We start from the raw sequence: 16,971 nt of genomic DNA on the forward strand, positions 1-16,971 counted from the left end.
TCCTTTGTGCTGAGGAATGTTCCATCCCCATGATAACAGCTGCCACAAATTTTTCCCCATCAGCCATGGCAAGAGCATGATCTATTCTCAAATTCCATGACAAACCAAATCTGATGCAGCGTCATCTGGCCTAGAGCCATTATCTGAGATTACAGAAATGTTATTATGTTCAAACCCACCAGCATTAGGAATCCAAGGAACCTGTGGCATGGAAGAATAACTATCATACACAGAAATTTATGGGGTATGCAAAGTTTATCGCGATACGGAAATTCCAATTCAGAAAGACTATAGACAGTGAACAGCCGTTTGACATTACCATTATGTACAAAAAGATGTAATGCACACACAAATAGCAGTCAGAATGTTATTTAAGCTTCGCTACACAAACAGCAGGAATTTAGGAGTACCGTTGCCTACACATTTGCAGAAGACCCAAATACAACAACTTCGGTTTCTTCAACTGAGAAAATATCCAAGTTGGCTTTCTCAATTCAGACGCAATCGGGTGAAGTAGTCTTCAAGAGTGGACTTACGAGCAGTCATCCTACCTCGTTTTTCCTTCTTAATTTGGATTAGTTTATCATATACACACCAAGGAAAGCTAAGATAATGATCTCGTTTTAAACCCTCGTTGTAGCAACCCCAATACTCCGGATGATACGTGACATGATACCACGCAGATGCTTTTGCATATTCATCAACGGGCTCAGAATACGAACCACTTCCCTTATCATTAAACCAGGTCCGAGCTTCCTTTCTCAGGGATTTTACTGCCATAGTGATGGATTCAGCGTCCCTCCTCTTGGTGAAAGATTTGGACATTTTTATTATGCAGCCACTAAGTATTTCAGCCTCTGTGTCAATCCCATAATACTCCATCAGATTCCCCAGCTTGTAATCATAATTACCCTTGTGATAGAAAGCGTCATCGACATAATCCTCAAATCCGTCCACTTCCATCTCTGGGTCATAAGATTGCCTCGCCATTTCCAGTGTGAACTTCCGAATAGAGCTTGATGCATATGCTTCCTCTTTGACTTCCCGGAAAAGCTTTCCAATCACGTTATTGGATGGGTAGCTGGACTTGTCAAGCTTCTCCATGAAGTCTGGGTATTCCTTGACATACAGATTAGGAGGTATCACAGCAGGTACACCAGTTTTTGGGAAGTCAACCGCAATAGAGAAAAGTCTGGCAAGGTCTAAACATTCAGGCACATGGCCTTTTCAGGCTGACTATCTGCAAAGACGGTGTGGGCATTGGCAATAATTCCAAGGCTGTCATTAAGTATGTAATTTACAAAGTACTCCTCCACTTCCTGTTTAAGCAACAAAATCACAAAAGGGTTTTAATTACCCACATATCCATAGAGCATTACAAGAGAAATCAAGCGGCAAATTTCCAAATGCAACTCATTGATTTCGGCAAATTGATCATCAACAACCCTTCAAAAATAAAGTGTGCTCAGATATACATCTTCTCTTAAGAGTTCAAGGTATATATGTGCTGGCCACTTCCAATTTCAATGTTCCCAATGATTCAAAATAATCCGTTCATTTCATTATCAAGAAAAGGAAATGTTCTGTAATGCAAAAGAATAATGCATAAACCAATCTTAGTAGATGTATATGCATGGGCAAGTATAGGCTTGCAGGTAGATGCTTATCCCCACGGTATTTCCAGCAGAATCAATCTTAATAAAAACAATAATACCAATTCAGAGAATGGAAGCCTCGTAACGACTGCCGCCTAAAAGAACAAGGAATTCTCAACAGCAGTGAAGAGTGGGTACCAAATCCAAGGTCAAGAACATAGGCAAAGTTTTACTTATAGAGTCACGCTGGAACAAAACTTATTATAAAGACCAAAAGATTCTTTCCAGAAACCCATGCATCATTATCGTAATGATAACTTCCAAACCCCAATTTAAGAAACGCCACAGTTAAAACAAGTATACAGCTAACCCCAAAGCATGAGCCCAATCCTATTCCCCCCAATGGCAAGGATGAGTTATCATATATGAATCTTTATTCTCTAGAAGAGTTTCTTCACAAGGAGGAAATTGAATGGACCGACCCATGGTATATCTAATTTCAGATCATTAATATTTCCCATGATGGCCAGCCTTCTAGATAAGGAAAAATACCACAGTAGTAAGGTAGTTTCACTTGGTGATGAAAATGATGCTTTCCATGATCACACACTTTAATCCATCACTTCCTATTGCATTGATATTTCCTAGATAATAATCAAATTTAACATAACAGATTCACAACAGCTGGAATATAAACAAAACCCATGCATCATTTCAGTAAGCCTACTTTTTCATTCCCTCATCTTTACTTAAAAAATTAGCTATGTCCCTCCACAACAGTCACTTGAACTGCATCCAAGCACAATGCCTGACCAAATACACCTCTAAGTTTGGCAAAATATATGAAATGTTGAAATAGGGTTTCAGAACCAGTGAAATGGCTCTGCTAGCCTTTATAGATACATTTGATGAGCGGCTCTTAATCATAGCTAAACCCACATCCGAGTCGAGACAACACTACAGCCTCAAGTGCTTCATTATTTACCATAGTCGCTTTTTGTTTCCCTACAAAGATTCATATCACTTTGTGTGCAGTTGTGCCTGAAGTTGAGTGAGCAAAATTTGGCAGTTAGCTTTTAGGGCAGAAGATGAATAGAGGCATTGAAAAACTAGGGAAGCCTCCAAACAAGCAAAAATTAATGAACTACATGTGGAGAATTCTGAGTGCAAGTTCTTTCCAGGGACTTCTCATAGAATAGTCCTGGTCAAACAGCCAATTCCATGTTATGTAAGGCATAAACAGATCTTTGACTATAAGAATCCTACTGACCTAATGGTTGAATTAATGAGCCCACTCGTACTCAACTGTTTGCTTCGTGACTAACTTTTAAGCTATCATCTGCTTGCAGAGGGTGCAAATTTTAGCTTCTCAGGGGTTCTTCCAGCCCAGGGAAGGAAGGAAGAGAAGCACACAAATTTATAAGTAAAAGGAACCAATAAGAAACCAAAAGAATACAGCAGGTTTGACAAGACATTTTGCTCACATGCCAAATTCCTCAGCAAAGATAAAATTATCCAAGTATCATGTCAGACAAGCCAAGTCAAGTGAAAAGATAGAGAATGCCAAATGATGGATGCTAGATGGATTTCCTACTATAACTGTAAGCTGTTCAAAACGTTTCACAGCATCATAAAAAGTCATTACAATATATATAATTCCGTGGAAATCCTGAGAAAAAGCATTACCTCAATTGTGACATCATGATCTAACCTCTCACTTGGGGCAGGCGTGTAATCCATAGGTTGTCTCTGGTGATGCGGAATTAATTCTGAGTCCCAGGAGACAAAGTAGATATCTCCGTCCAAATCACTCCCTGAACACTCATTTGGATGAGGCCTATTTCATTCAAGAATCGCATTATGCATTAACAAGAGAAATTGATATCATATTTTGCTTTCTACTTTTATCTATTAAAAGTGTGTTTGGGACAATTTAAAGTAGAAGAAAGTCAACCCGAATTACTGAAATTATGGGGAAGGAATTTTTCGCCTATACTTTTAGCTAGTAGAATTAAAGGGTAAACCTATCAGTGCTTATCCAGAACTAGAACTATCAGAAGCATAGAACAACAGCATAGTAGAGGATGCTTCTTAGCAAAGTCGCATCACATGTAGACAGAATCTACATACAAGCCTCGGATCGGTGAACTCAAACCTCATACAAGAAAGAGACAAACCAGAAGCAGGATCAACAAAATTTCAAATCTAGCCACCAAATCCCACTGGATAAATATTCTAGCATTTATTCTCAAAGCTTAAAGGTGATAGAAAAGCAGGCCCAAAACTATTTCTAAAGAAAAATGTCAAAATTATCCTTGGCTATGTAAAATGCGGAAAAAAATTAAATTGGGTTGCACATCAGTTCATTTATTTTAGACCTAGTACAAACATAATATTAGAAATTTTAGACCTTATTATTATAACTGAACCAAACCAAATCAAAACAATAGCCAAAGATCCACAACCAAAAGCAAAAACAAGTCCAAAATGGATCCATGACAAGTGCCAGTGCAACTGAGGTAATTGCAAGCCAATAACAAGGCATCTTAGAGTCATACCTTTTTCCCTTCTGTGGAAAAACAACACAATCCACCATATGATGTAAAGCTGGCACATCTATAGCAGTTAGAACACGCACATCACCTGGATGTAAGCAAGGATTCTTGGCAACAACTACTTTTCCCTGTACAACAAAGCTTTGATCTGAGTCAGTACCAATGAACACAATTGACTCATCCCACATCTGTTGTTTTCTTCTACCGGAATACTGCACAAACACCTGGCCATATTCCAAACTTTGGGTTTCGTCAAGGCATCCCATCATTGATCTTCCTTCAGGAAGAAATATCCTCGTTTTTGTCCGCAATTCAGACAATTTTGTTGCTCTGAATGTTCGCAGCATCATCGATAGAAAAGGCTCAGCATCAGGCTTATAACCACACTTTAGCATTTCTTTGAGAATGTTACCATTCTCCCCCGGGGACATTAAATCTAGAGCCTCTTGTGCTCGTAGGGGATCAACTAAAATGGCATTTAGCTGATCTACAGCATTTTTTGTTTTTTCTCGAACACGTGATCTCGAACGCCAAGTGTTGATAGAAGAGTGATCAACTGGCGATTAAGAAAGCAAGGCTGATATTTGCTCCATCCCAAGACATTTAGCTTTGTCTCATCTGATTCATACTTTAACATGCTCTTTCTGAGTGATAGTTTAACACATGACGTTGGATCAACCGCTACAACACCTTTATATCCAGCATAGCGAATTTGAAACGCGGAAGGAGTATAGCCCTTGAAGCCACATTTTCTTGCAACTTTCCGAGCGAACTCTCCAGATATCTTCCCAATTCCATCAGAAAAGATATAATTCATATCCTCAACAAGTGACTTGACTTCAATATCCGGAATGAGTTCAACTTCATCTTCACCTACATTGAGAGTTTCGGTAGATGAACTCAAGGATTGGCCAAGTCTCGCGGCATATTTTGCCACATTTCTTATTGCACTGAATTTACCCCTATCTGCCCTAATAGTTGCAGCAGTTGTACCATCTGTTGGAGCAAACATCCAAGCAGAATTTTCGCGTAACTGACTGGATGAGAAGGCAAGAAATTCAAAATGCTTATCACCTATTTTTATGCCATTCTTGAGAATAGAAAGGATCCTTTCATATATATCCGTTCTCCCATGTCCCGAAGCAGTGCGAGGAGATAAATCAGTTGAATACATTTTATCCAGGTCCTCATCCACAAAAGAAATACGGATAAAATTGTCAATGTACTCAGAATAACTCCGCAATACATGATTTGAGACATTAATTTCTGGACCAAAAAAATACACCCTACATGGTGTTATTTGCACCCTATGTACATAAACCAAGCCAGCATCTAACGATATTGAAGACTGTTTCGTAGAATGCCGGGAGGTGAGATATTTCTTGTACTGCTTAATCAGCCACTGTGAAGGCTCATAACAACATTCTTTCAAATGGAACAGCTTGTCCAAGGCATCTAGGATTATGTCCAAGGGATCTAGGATTATGTCCATGTCCAAGGCATCTAGGATTATGTCCATGTCCATCCTCCATGGATCAACCATTTGATAAAAGGACAAATCAAGAGAAGGTCCAGCTAGACAGCCATTCTGAACTAACAAATTTATCTTAAAGATGATCTCATAAGGCAAGTCAACTCCTCTGGGAGGGCCTACGATTGGAACTAGATCCGCACTGCAGGAGAAAGGAGAACCATTTTCCATAGAAAACGTTCCATCGGTTTCCTTATAATTGACAAAGTTCTCATGAAAATTTGGAAGTGGATATTCACAAGGAATTTCTAAACATACAGCAGAAGACTGTCCAATGCAAGCTGAGGGAGTAAAATCAATTGCTCTCACCCACTGGTCATCAGAGCCATCTTTGAAAAAATTGTAGAGATAACTGACCAAAACATCCACTGAATCCTGAACAACTTTTTTACGAATATAGGGAGCCCCGTACAGCTAACATCCACAAGAACAAAATTTATAGAAATATATTAGGTCCTCTATCATAAGCAGCATATTATGCAGAAAAGCATGCATGGTTGAATGGGAAGTGCAAGCATAAGAAAATAGATAAAGGACTGGGTTTCTTTCATGTCAGTGAAAGTGAAGGTTTGGGGGACTGAAGCCGAAGCCCCAGAAACTGGCTCCTTATAAAGGAAAATCCATGATGTCCATCAATATATTTGCCTCCATGGAAGATTTGCCACTATGCCGAAAGTGTAAAATTCTAAACCTTTTAGGCTCTAAAACATTCAAAAGTTCCAAATTAGCCAGAAGCGAGAATATGATCAGCAGATATGAACTCTTATCTCTATCACTGAAAGGAACTTGTGTACCCTGCTTAGCCTCCTACTTAACCAACCTTGCCATGACCCAGAACCTCATTAAATTCAATTAACAATACATGAATCAGACAAGAGTCTTCATCTAACATTAACATGTAGCCCAAGAAGATTGGAATTATTTAACTTAACAAATCGCACGATTCCTAAAATCAAGAAACAACAACCTCATGAAAAATTATAATCATAAACCTCCAAGCCTTATCCTTTAAGACTGTTTACAAAATTCTATCATCTCTTGTCGTGATACTGTGCCTTAGTGAGTTTTCAAATACTGAGTTTCAGTTAGGAAATTATCAACCACGGAAAATGGCATTGAATGTCGTAAATCCTGAAGTCATAACCTCTCAACTGTTGCAATCAAGTCTTCCTAGCCATAACTCAATTTGAGTTCTCTTGTCTAGCAGTTCTCTTGTCTGGCAGCCTGTCTCAAGCTACCGCGTCTGCATTTCAGGAAGAACGTAATTGGATAATTTTTCAAAAAGTCCAAAATTTGATCGCACATATTTACAAGTGCAGAACTTGCTTCATTGTATACTCAAGTTTTACGACTTCTAATACACTTTTCCCTATCAATCAAATAGCATGCAACCTAAGTACAAGGCCCCTAACGTGATCTCCAATAGGTGTATCACCAGTGGTCCCTGCAGAACTTGCTTCATCCCTCTACTTTCTTTCTCCCGATTCATATGCATCCCTTTATTTAAAAAGTTCCACATTACTCCCTCTGTTATGTGTTTTCTCTTGTTTGCATAAATAATCGAATTACTAAGTTGGACGTCAAAGCACACATGCTGTCTTATGATTCACGGAATTTTTTATGTGGCGCCAAAAAGGAACCGCATCAGACAACATAAAAATCGAAAAAACAAAAAAAAAAAAAAGAGAGAGACAGGAGCACGGACTCATGGCCATGGCCACTTGATCCGGAGCATGCAACCATGGCGCTCGAGCTCGTGGCCTCCATGGCCACTAGATTTGGAGTTCCCCAAACCTTGAGCTCGCGGCCATGGCCACCAGTTCTGGAGCTTTCCTTGGCCGCTCGAGCTCCAGCTCCAGCTTGCGGCTGCTATGGCTACCAGATCTGGAGCTCACCAAACCTTGAGCTCGCAGCCACCATGGCTGCTCGTGCACCAGGTTTATTTTTTCCATATCTGGGATTTGAGGGGGGTAGTAAATGGTGACCACTTAGTAATTAGTGTGTCAGCAGAACACGTCCTTGATTTTAAACTAAATCCGTGTGCTTCCTACAGTGAAAGTTTCAACCATATCTTTTCTAAAGAGCCCTCTTCCACAATCTCTCTCTTAATTTACAAAGTTGTGTTTGTCTAAGTCTCCCTTCAACATCCATTATACAGGTCCAATTTTTAAGAAATTCCTTGTGGATTGTAGATACTGGAGAACTCATCCTTCACTTCCACAAACTCACTACCTTGACCCATTGCCACAACCTAGCTCAATGACCCTTGGGTCCCAAGACGAGTGGCTGTACCAGAATTTTCCTCGTCCAGCCAAAGCCGACCAATAATGTTTGGAGTTCTGCCAGCCATTTCTCTGTTAGGATAAGGTCTTGGCAAGCTGTCTATGTTCATGACACATTTGATCCAGGCAGAAATACCATGAAGGTTAAACAGGGGGAAAAATAAAAACAAAACATCTTCTGAATGTGTTACATCAAGTCATCAACTGGGAGCTTGAATAACACCATTTAGTGAGCTAAAAATCAAATCCCGACACTATGGGGAAGAATGCAGTACGAAGAATTTTAACGTTCATTGGAATTAGAAGATCACAGCCAAAATGATGTCCAGTCAAATATAAAAACCAAACATGCATTGTAGGATAAATCACAATATTAGCGCAAAATAGTAAATCAGTCTCTTGTAATCTGAACGAAGTCCACTCACCTGAATCACAAGATACATTGTTTTATGGCCTCTTGCACGATGTAGCTCGATCTGCCAAATATTTTCATAGGATAACTCGAGCTTATACTCCGTATTGTAATAAGATAAAAGGAAGCAGAATTTTCTCATCCCAATCCCAAAATTTAGGGAGACATTCACCCCTTTCCACAGAGTAGAGAACCTTTTACTTGATACCTGACAGCCAAAATGCAAAGTGATACCTTCCATTGAATGCAAAAGGGTTCTTGGCCTTTGTACAATATCATGCTCAACCCTGCGAGCAGTTAGATAAGATCGCCCATACCACAAATCTTTTCGACTAGCAAGTAAAATAATCAACTCTGCATGTTCAGCGTTCATAAATTGGACAATCGCATATGATCGAACCCCACGTTTATCCTGTCTAACTTTGATGGCATAAATAGTACCTCTGCCAGTCCTTTGCTCCAGGCATCCCCTGACTGTATCTACAGTCACTAATGAAGGGAATCCGTGTACATTTATAGTCTTACCCATTTAACTGATGCAAACTTTATAGCACTCTGTTACACCATATCAAGGGCATCACCAGGAATGACAGAAGAATGCCAGCCAAGGGCCTTTGAAAAGCACATGCAACATTCAACTCCAAGCATGAAGTTTGCCGTACTGAAAGGGGAAAAAATTAGACAGGAAACATGAAAATTTATATAAATTGATCGTTGCCTCAAACTACCACAAATCATCATAGCGATTGATCATCAAATGAACACTTGATTTCTCCATCTCGAGAAAACTATTTACAAGCATAATGGGCTTCAAACAGCTTTGTTCACAGTAAGCACAAGAGCGGCCAGCATCAGAAAAACATCAAAACGGCCTGTAATTTTAGGCAACCATATCAACATATGACAGTGATGGACTTTATTTCCAATTAACAAAAATGCCTTCCCGAAAAGATCTACATGTTGATAATCATGAATTCTTCAACGAAGCAAAATAAGGAATTCAAAATAAGAATATCATTGGGACATTCACAGCACTTCGAGTCCTTCTTAACCCCACAAGAGAATAGTGCGAAACTGCAACCAACTCACTATTGTGAAATCATGTGCAATTTTATCATTCAGGCAAACCTCATTCGGAGAGAATGAGTATTGGAGGAGAATTATTGTTGAAGGGTACCTAGCACTTCATATCAGCTGCCAACAGTTGTAGCAGAACAACTCACAATTGCGAAATCAAGTGCACTTTTATCATTCAGGCGAACCTCATTCAGAGAGAATGAGTATTGGAGGAGAATTATTGTTGAAGGGTACTTAGCACTTTTACATCAGCTGCCAGCAACTGTAGCAGAACAACTCACTATTGTGAAATCATGTGCACTTTTATCATTCAGGCAAACCTCATTCGGAGAGAATGAGTATTGGAGGAGAATTATTGTTAAAGGGTAGTTAGCACTTTATGTCAGCTGCCAGCAATTGCAGCAGAACCAAATCTGTATCTTGGCACAAACCAAAATGACAGAGAGAAATCACTTGTTCGCAACTATTGTTTCTTCAATCTCGGATCCATGCTGATAAAAGTATCCACGAAAACCCAAGATGTGTTGATCCCAACTAAACTTAGGTCAAATTTCAAGCAGCAGAAGTTCTCAGGATGCTGTCCAAACAAGTTCATGAATGGAACAACAGGACGTAACTGAGCTTTCCAACGAACAAATTGCTACAGAGGTGAAACAGAAGGAATTCCTAAACCTTTCCCCCTGGTATTTTGACAGGCATACAAAAGAAATAGATAATTCCGCTAGGAATGTAAAGTACCAAGATGAATACCTCCCACAAGTCCATAACACTATGTCAAATTGCAATTAGATTCTCCACGATGCTTCTTGAAAAATTCCTCCCGAGTCAATGTTTATATTTTATAGTTGAGAAAAGGTTGCAATTCTAACATTCACACTCTAGAACATAAAACGAACAAGGAAGCAGAAATTCCCTTTTGTAGCCACATCTAAATATCATCGGAGAAAAAATGTCGTAATTCTTCTCAAATGTCCGGAGCTTTTCTTTTCCAATCACTTGACTTCTCTAATGATATTTAGACGGGGCTACAAAAATTCTTTCGAAGAAGTTGCACACAAAACACACATCAAACAGCCAAAAACGGTAAAAGTCCCATCTTGGCAACGACAGGGTCACAATTCAGCATTTCAGCGCAAGCAGCAAAAGAGGACACATGTCGACACGAAGAGCGCGAATGTAGCGCGCCACACGCCACGGCAGAACCAATCAACACAATAGGAAGTAAACCATCAGCAAGCACACGCTTGCGTTTTTTCGTCTTTTCTTTTCCCCTATACCCAAGCATCATCTCACTCCTGAAGCAAATTCCCACACAATGTAGCCTCTCCGAACCAAACACCCCCCACCCCCAAAAAAAAAAAAAAAAAAAAAAAAAAAACCATGAGATCCACACGTGATCGCAAACGTTCTTCACACGCCGGAGTTCCCACTCTTGAATATAATGTCCCAGTACAGCCAAAAAAAAAAAACACGGGGATCACCAAAAATCCAAACTTTACTGACAAGAAGGAGAAGAAGAAGAAACCCAGTTACCTCTGAGAGCTCGCCGAGCAGGGAAGCAAGAAGGGTCTGTCTCTGCGGCGACACAGAGTGTAGTAGAAAAGGAAAGTGCCCCAGGAAAGAAGACGGAGCAGCGTCTCCTCCGCCGACGTCCACCGCGAGTCAACCCCTTAGTCAACAACACCACACTGCACTAAAAAGTCAATCAATCACTCTCTCTCTCTCTCTCACTCACGCTCAGTCGCTCCTGCTCTTCTGCATTTGATATAGAGGTGGGGGAAGAGAGAGAGAGAGAGAGAGAGTGGAAAAGGCGACAATTCCGTCCTTCGCGGGCCATGCTGGCTGACGAATGAGAACGTGACGATCCCTCAGCATGAAGCGGAGCGAGTTCCTTGTTAAGGAAGGTGTTTCCTCGAGAGGTCACTGCGGCTGCGTTTGTTTGTATTTCTTTTTTGTTTTTAAACACTTTTTCTGTTTTTTTGTTCTTTTCCCAGGAACAAAAAAAAAGAAATGTAGAAACAAGAAACACAAATTTTGTGTTTTGTTTCTCAAACACAAATCGAAATACTTTTGAAATTTTTCTTCTTTTTTTTCTTATTTTCTTTCTTTTTTTCTTTCGCCGGGTCGCCGCCTCGCCATGGCGGCGATCGCCAACGAGGGCCGGCGGCCTCGCCCGGCACGGCGAGGCTCGCCGCCCCGCGAGGCCGAGCCTCGCCGTAGCCGGGCGAGGGTCGGCCTCGCCTTGGCCGGGCGAGCTCGGCCTCGCCGGATCGGGCGAGATCGAGCTCGCCCGGCCCCGACGAGATGATCGGCGCGTCGGAGGCCGGGCTCGCCGGCCGGGCGAGCTCGATCTCGCCGTGCCTAGGCGAGGCCGAGCTCGCCCGGCGGCCGGCCGGGCCCGCCGTGCCATGGGCGAGGCCGCCCGGCCAAAAGAAGAAAAAAGAAAAAGGAAAAATAAGAAAAAAATATAAAAAATAAAAGAAATAAAAAAATTATACAAATTTACCAAACGTGTTTATTTATTTTTTGTTCCCTAACAAGTTTACCAAACGCGTTTTTTGTTCGAAATTGTTCCCGAATGTAAACACTTTTTCTATTTCGTTCGCGGAACAATTTTTAAACAAACGCAAACAAACGCATCCTGCTTGTCCTCCCTTTTTCAATTTTTGTCTTTCCCTTTTCCACTCCCGAGACTTATTACTGAAGAAATTCTAGCCCCCCCGAATCAATTGGCAAATAAAATAATCCTGATTCCATATCTTTCACAAAAAAGTATATGACTTGAAGAATATTTTATGAAAAAATTTCATTGATTAGTTATTCCGATCAAAACAAGTGATTAGTTTTAGAAATGCATTTTTCAAATCATTCATTATTCATGAAATAAAATGAGGCTAAGCATTATTTTGGTAATCCATGAGATTAATTGGATACTAAAAAATGATATTAAAAGTGCCATGACTTTTATGCGGTGCTCATCTTAGTGCCAAAACATTTTGACCGACTACTTAAATGTAATGTCTTTGTAAAATTGTTCACTTCACTATCTATTCTAGCTAATCGTCCCTCGTGACTTTTCAAGTTAATTTTTTAGAACGATCGTGGCTTTTCAAAAGAAAAATCTTAAGTCTAAGGTGGACAATCTTCGATCAAAATGAGAAAGAATGACTCGTTTTGGCCCTTTTGTTACCCAAATTCATTCGAAACCGAAACCCTTAAATTCTACAAAGGGATTCCTCTCCCGAGAAGCTTGAGCAGCGGAGAGATTCAAGATGAGATGAGCATTGAGCAGTGGAGAGGATCGAGCTTACGAGATGACCAAGTGGGGATCGGTCGAATCGGCTTCTGTGAGGTCGAGATGATGACGAGACAACGTGACACGAGGAATTGCGCTTGATTTGAATGAATCACAAAGAACTTGCTGGTTTTTTTTGGGACATGAATCGCGGTGTGCCTTTGCCGGAATCCTGCAAATCGCAGACAAATCGAAGGTTACGGAGATGGCACGTTGGGTGTATTAGTGGAAAATCGCCTGCCTCTTCCTAAACATTTTTGCATCTAAGTATGGCTTGAACATCTTCTACCAAATTTTTTTGCCAAGTTCACACTGTTATCTTGCAAAAAAATCCCTCCACCGAATCCGCTCAGTCCTTTTCTTTTCAATTCCAGATTGTAGAGTGTATTTTCCTCGTCAACTGTACACAAACTTTAAATGACTAAGCTCCATTGAAGAACCATCATCGCTCAACCATTGGAGAGGAAGAGGGACAAACGGAGCAACAAATCTCTTCCCCTTTTCTCTTATTTTGGTTTTTATTTATTTTTTTACCGATAAGGCCAAAATCACTTCGTTTATTTCTTCATGATTCTTGCTTATTGGATTTTCTTTGGCAAGCCACGTCAATTGATTTATGGCAAATTAACGTCATGTCGGATTTTTGAATCATATAAATCACTGATGACAATGAAGTGATTGTTTTTTCCCAAAGTGACACCCAAGTGATCTCTTAAAAAATTTTGGTATTAAGAGCCATATGAAAGTTATGATACTTGAGTACTAGTTAATAGAAATGTATATCGGTCCAATCCAATCCAAGAATCAGATTGGATTGGATTGGATTGAATCAATTAATTATGGGTGGTTTCCACGAGAATCGGTCTAATTCCTAGTTCTAAAAATGTGAAATTGGGAATAATCGATCCAATTTTGGAATCGGGAACTAAACTAGTGTTTGGTCCCTTATGTAAAACTAGACCGAACCAAAACATCAAAACCAGGTAGAGGTAACCCTAAGTTAAAATTAGAGCTCTTTCTCTCTCTTTTAGACCAAAGCTTCTCACCGCTCTGAGCTGCTCACCTCTCTTTCGTGCAACCACCACCATGGTCTCGAGCAACCACCATCACAGCGAAGCTCCTCGTGTGGAAACCCTTGGATGCTTGATGCGACGAGAGAGAGTAGAGGGAAAGTATAAAGAGAGAGATGCGGCTGTTTTAATAATAAAAGGAAAAGGGACATCCATAAAAATATTTCCCTAGTAGCTTGTCAATTCCCTCTGTGCACACTTTCTTAGGTAAATGTTGCTTTGGTCCCACGAGGACTCAAAATAAAAAGTAGTAAAGTACCTGTCTTTTCAATTTTTTGGCTAAATTAATGATTTATTTAAAAAGAGTATAGTAAATATAGTTGCGAACAGCTGTATTTTACTCAGTTCATTTCTTGAGTAAAATCAAGAATTAAACCAAATCGAAACCGAAAACCTTTTCTCAATTCCAGAACCACTTGGTCCGGTTCCTAATTCCAATCTTCAGAATTGGTAGGCACAAGATTGATTCTCGGTTCTAGGCCATGGATTGATCAATTGAGAACCAATCACCCATATTGATTAAAAACTCATAATAATTAAAAATTTGCACCGTTGTGTTTTCATAATGAGTTGGAAGCTACTTATCCTCCGTGGAAAGTGGTCAAAAACTAATGAATTTTGCAATTCTAATGTCATGTGAGAAGAAGAAATTTTAAGAGAAATTAACAATGAATGATACCTAATTTGCTTCAGAACCTAAGCCAGCCACTAGGAGATTTACTATGAATCCACATGGTACAGATTTATCAATCTTTCGATTGGTCAAGTGTTTCCCAAGCACTAACCTCTTACACAGAATTCACTTAAAAAAATTTCAGAAAAACTCTTAAAACTTTTTTTGTTTGCTCTAGAGTGTTAACCAATTTGATTCCACCTACTGTATATACCTGATGCCTGTATCCAAAATAAAAACTTTTAGGAAACTTGTTGAAACTACTCAAATTAGGAAACCTACATAAACTAAGAAACCTATTTAGATTGGACTCAAATTTAAGTCATATTCTTAACATAAGCTTACTAATCACGTGACAAGTTAATCAGCAACATGTTGATATTTGACGAGGACATGGCGCTACTCACAAGGAAATTCAAGAGCATCATGAGAAAAGGGGAAGGAGCTTCAAAGGCAAGAGACTAATGGGATCCTCTGAAGATAATGAAGTTCTCCAAATATAAAATGAGAATAAATGTCAGGATGCAGTTGGCTATGAATGCAGGAAACCTGATCATGTCAAACCAGAAGTTCACTAGACCAAAAGGAAGAATAGCAAGTTTGAAAAGAAGAAAAAAATGCTGAAAGCAAAAGCGTGGAGATAAGGTCGAGAATCATATAGCTCATCCCATTAGGAAGAGAGTTTTCAATTTTGAGAAACATCTAGGGCTTTGCGTTAAAAATTTAGAGGCCCAAGTAGGAAATATTACCATGACCCTCCGACGGAATTGCATCAAACGAGCATATCTCGACTCTTGAGACGTCTTTTCACTTTTGCTATTGTGTTTTTTTTTGTTTTCGGTCCATTAGTATAAGTTACTTTTGCAATAAATACGTTGTAGTCACTTATGGAATATTATTGGATATCAATCACATGTGTAGTGATGGTGAAAGCGTTGCTAATTAAAGGTAAATATACTTTTGTTATCTGTTAAAACTTAGTTGGATATATCATCCATGCCAATGCTGCCATGTTGCTTAGGATAAGTAGCATTGACTGCACTATCACATTAGCAATCTCTAGCTAAAGTTAGCTTATATGACTAAATTAATAAATCGTCAAAATATTTATGATTAATTTGGCAAAATGATAGAAATGTTTCTGACTAAATTGGTGCAACTACAACGGAATTTGAACTAAATTGATCAAATTAAAATGTTTAAAACTGAATTAGCACGGGTATAATAAATTTAGGACTTTTTTGGTAATTTCCCTTAGGAATTGGTGACTTTATGTACTTGAAGAGTTAATATACTGCTTTTCATTCAAGGTTCGTTCAAATGTAATTAGGAGTTGATCTTAGATTTCTTTTGTTGTAGTACAAGAAGAAATTCTATTAAATATAGATGGAGACATACATATTATATGAGATGAATAGTTTTAGCATTTAGTGCAAGTTTAATTTCGTCACGATTAGCAGCAAGTGGAGCTAGTGGATGTTCTTCTCTAGCTGGTGGAATAGGAGGTCCTGCTGGTGGAGGAATTACCAATCCATTCTCAATTACGTCCCACATAGGAATCTCTGTAGCTGGAAGAAACACTTTAATTTTTTGTTTCCAGTAGTTGTCGTCTGTATCATCAAAGTAAGCTAGCTTACTGGGAGCTTGTCCATGAGGAGCACCAAAACCAATAATGATGTTAAACATAGATAAGATTTTACTTCAAATAACAAACAAAAAAGATCTGATACCAATTGTTGAGGCTAGCAATACAACTTAGAGAGAGTGAATAGGTCTATTAAAAACTTAAACAATTTTTCTCACGGAAGATAACATGATGTACTTTGACAGTAGCAAGAATAGATTAACAACTATAAGTAAGCTGATACTTCTATCAGGCGGTTAAAGCAATAATGAATAGATAGAAAGTAGCACACAACAATATATAGTGTTTCGGCTTATCCTCAAGTCTACGTTCAAGGAAGCCAATTAGTAGAGATACTAAAGTGTAAATAATGCGCCCTTGAGAGTGAGTTCCACATTTCTTTTCCCTAATTTTAATTCATATGTCGCGTAAAATGTACTCAAAATTTGAATACAGTGAGGAGATCAGCATCTTTCCTGGTCTGATCTTTACAGTACTCGTATTGCTTTTGTTCAAGAAGTTTGAACGTATTGACCTTTTGGTACTCTTGGGGCTTCGATAAGCAAGAAGTCATCACCTTTACAATGACCAGTATCAATGTGGTGCTTCTTCAAGAAATTAAAGTCAAAAGGCATTAGGTTGCTCGTCCTCATGCTGGGGGTAGCTTCGATAGATGATCCCAGTTCTTTAAGTAGATTTGTGAAACTAGGTGCATTGTATTGTGAAACCGACACTTGCGTGCCTAAATGATTACTTCACCAGAAGCTGTTTTTCGAACTGCAGATTTCCGTGCAATGCTAATCCCCTATGTGCTGTTTTTTTTTTTTTTTTTTTTTTTTGGTAAGAATCCCCTATGT

At 39.3% G+C, this 16,971-nt stretch overlaps 1 protein-coding gene across 1 annotated transcript; it reads right to left on the minus strand.

Annotated features, from left to right (window-relative positions):
• Positions 1 to 254: 254 nt before the first annotated feature.
• Positions 255 to 11,244, minus strand: LOC104453649 (RNA-dependent RNA polymerase 1). Its single transcript, XM_039316733.1, is given in 8 exon segments — positions 255 to 1,217; positions 1,220 to 1,319; positions 3,282 to 3,432; positions 4,154 to 4,646; positions 4,649 to 5,615; positions 5,664 to 6,095; positions 8,389 to 9,036; positions 10,986 to 11,244. Coding segments are annotated over 7 exon segments (3,387 nt in total). The 5' UTR covers positions 8,905 to 9,036; positions 10,986 to 11,244; the 3' UTR covers positions 255 to 489.
• Positions 11,245 to 16,971: the final 5,727 nt, after the last annotated feature.

Source organism: Eucalyptus grandis, chromosome 7, assembly GCF_016545825.1.
Source record: "Eucalyptus grandis isolate ANBG69807.140 chromosome 7, ASM1654582v1, whole genome shotgun sequence".
In the NCBI taxonomy this organism is placed as follows: Eukaryota; Viridiplantae; Streptophyta; class Magnoliopsida; order Myrtales; family Myrtaceae; genus Eucalyptus; species Eucalyptus grandis.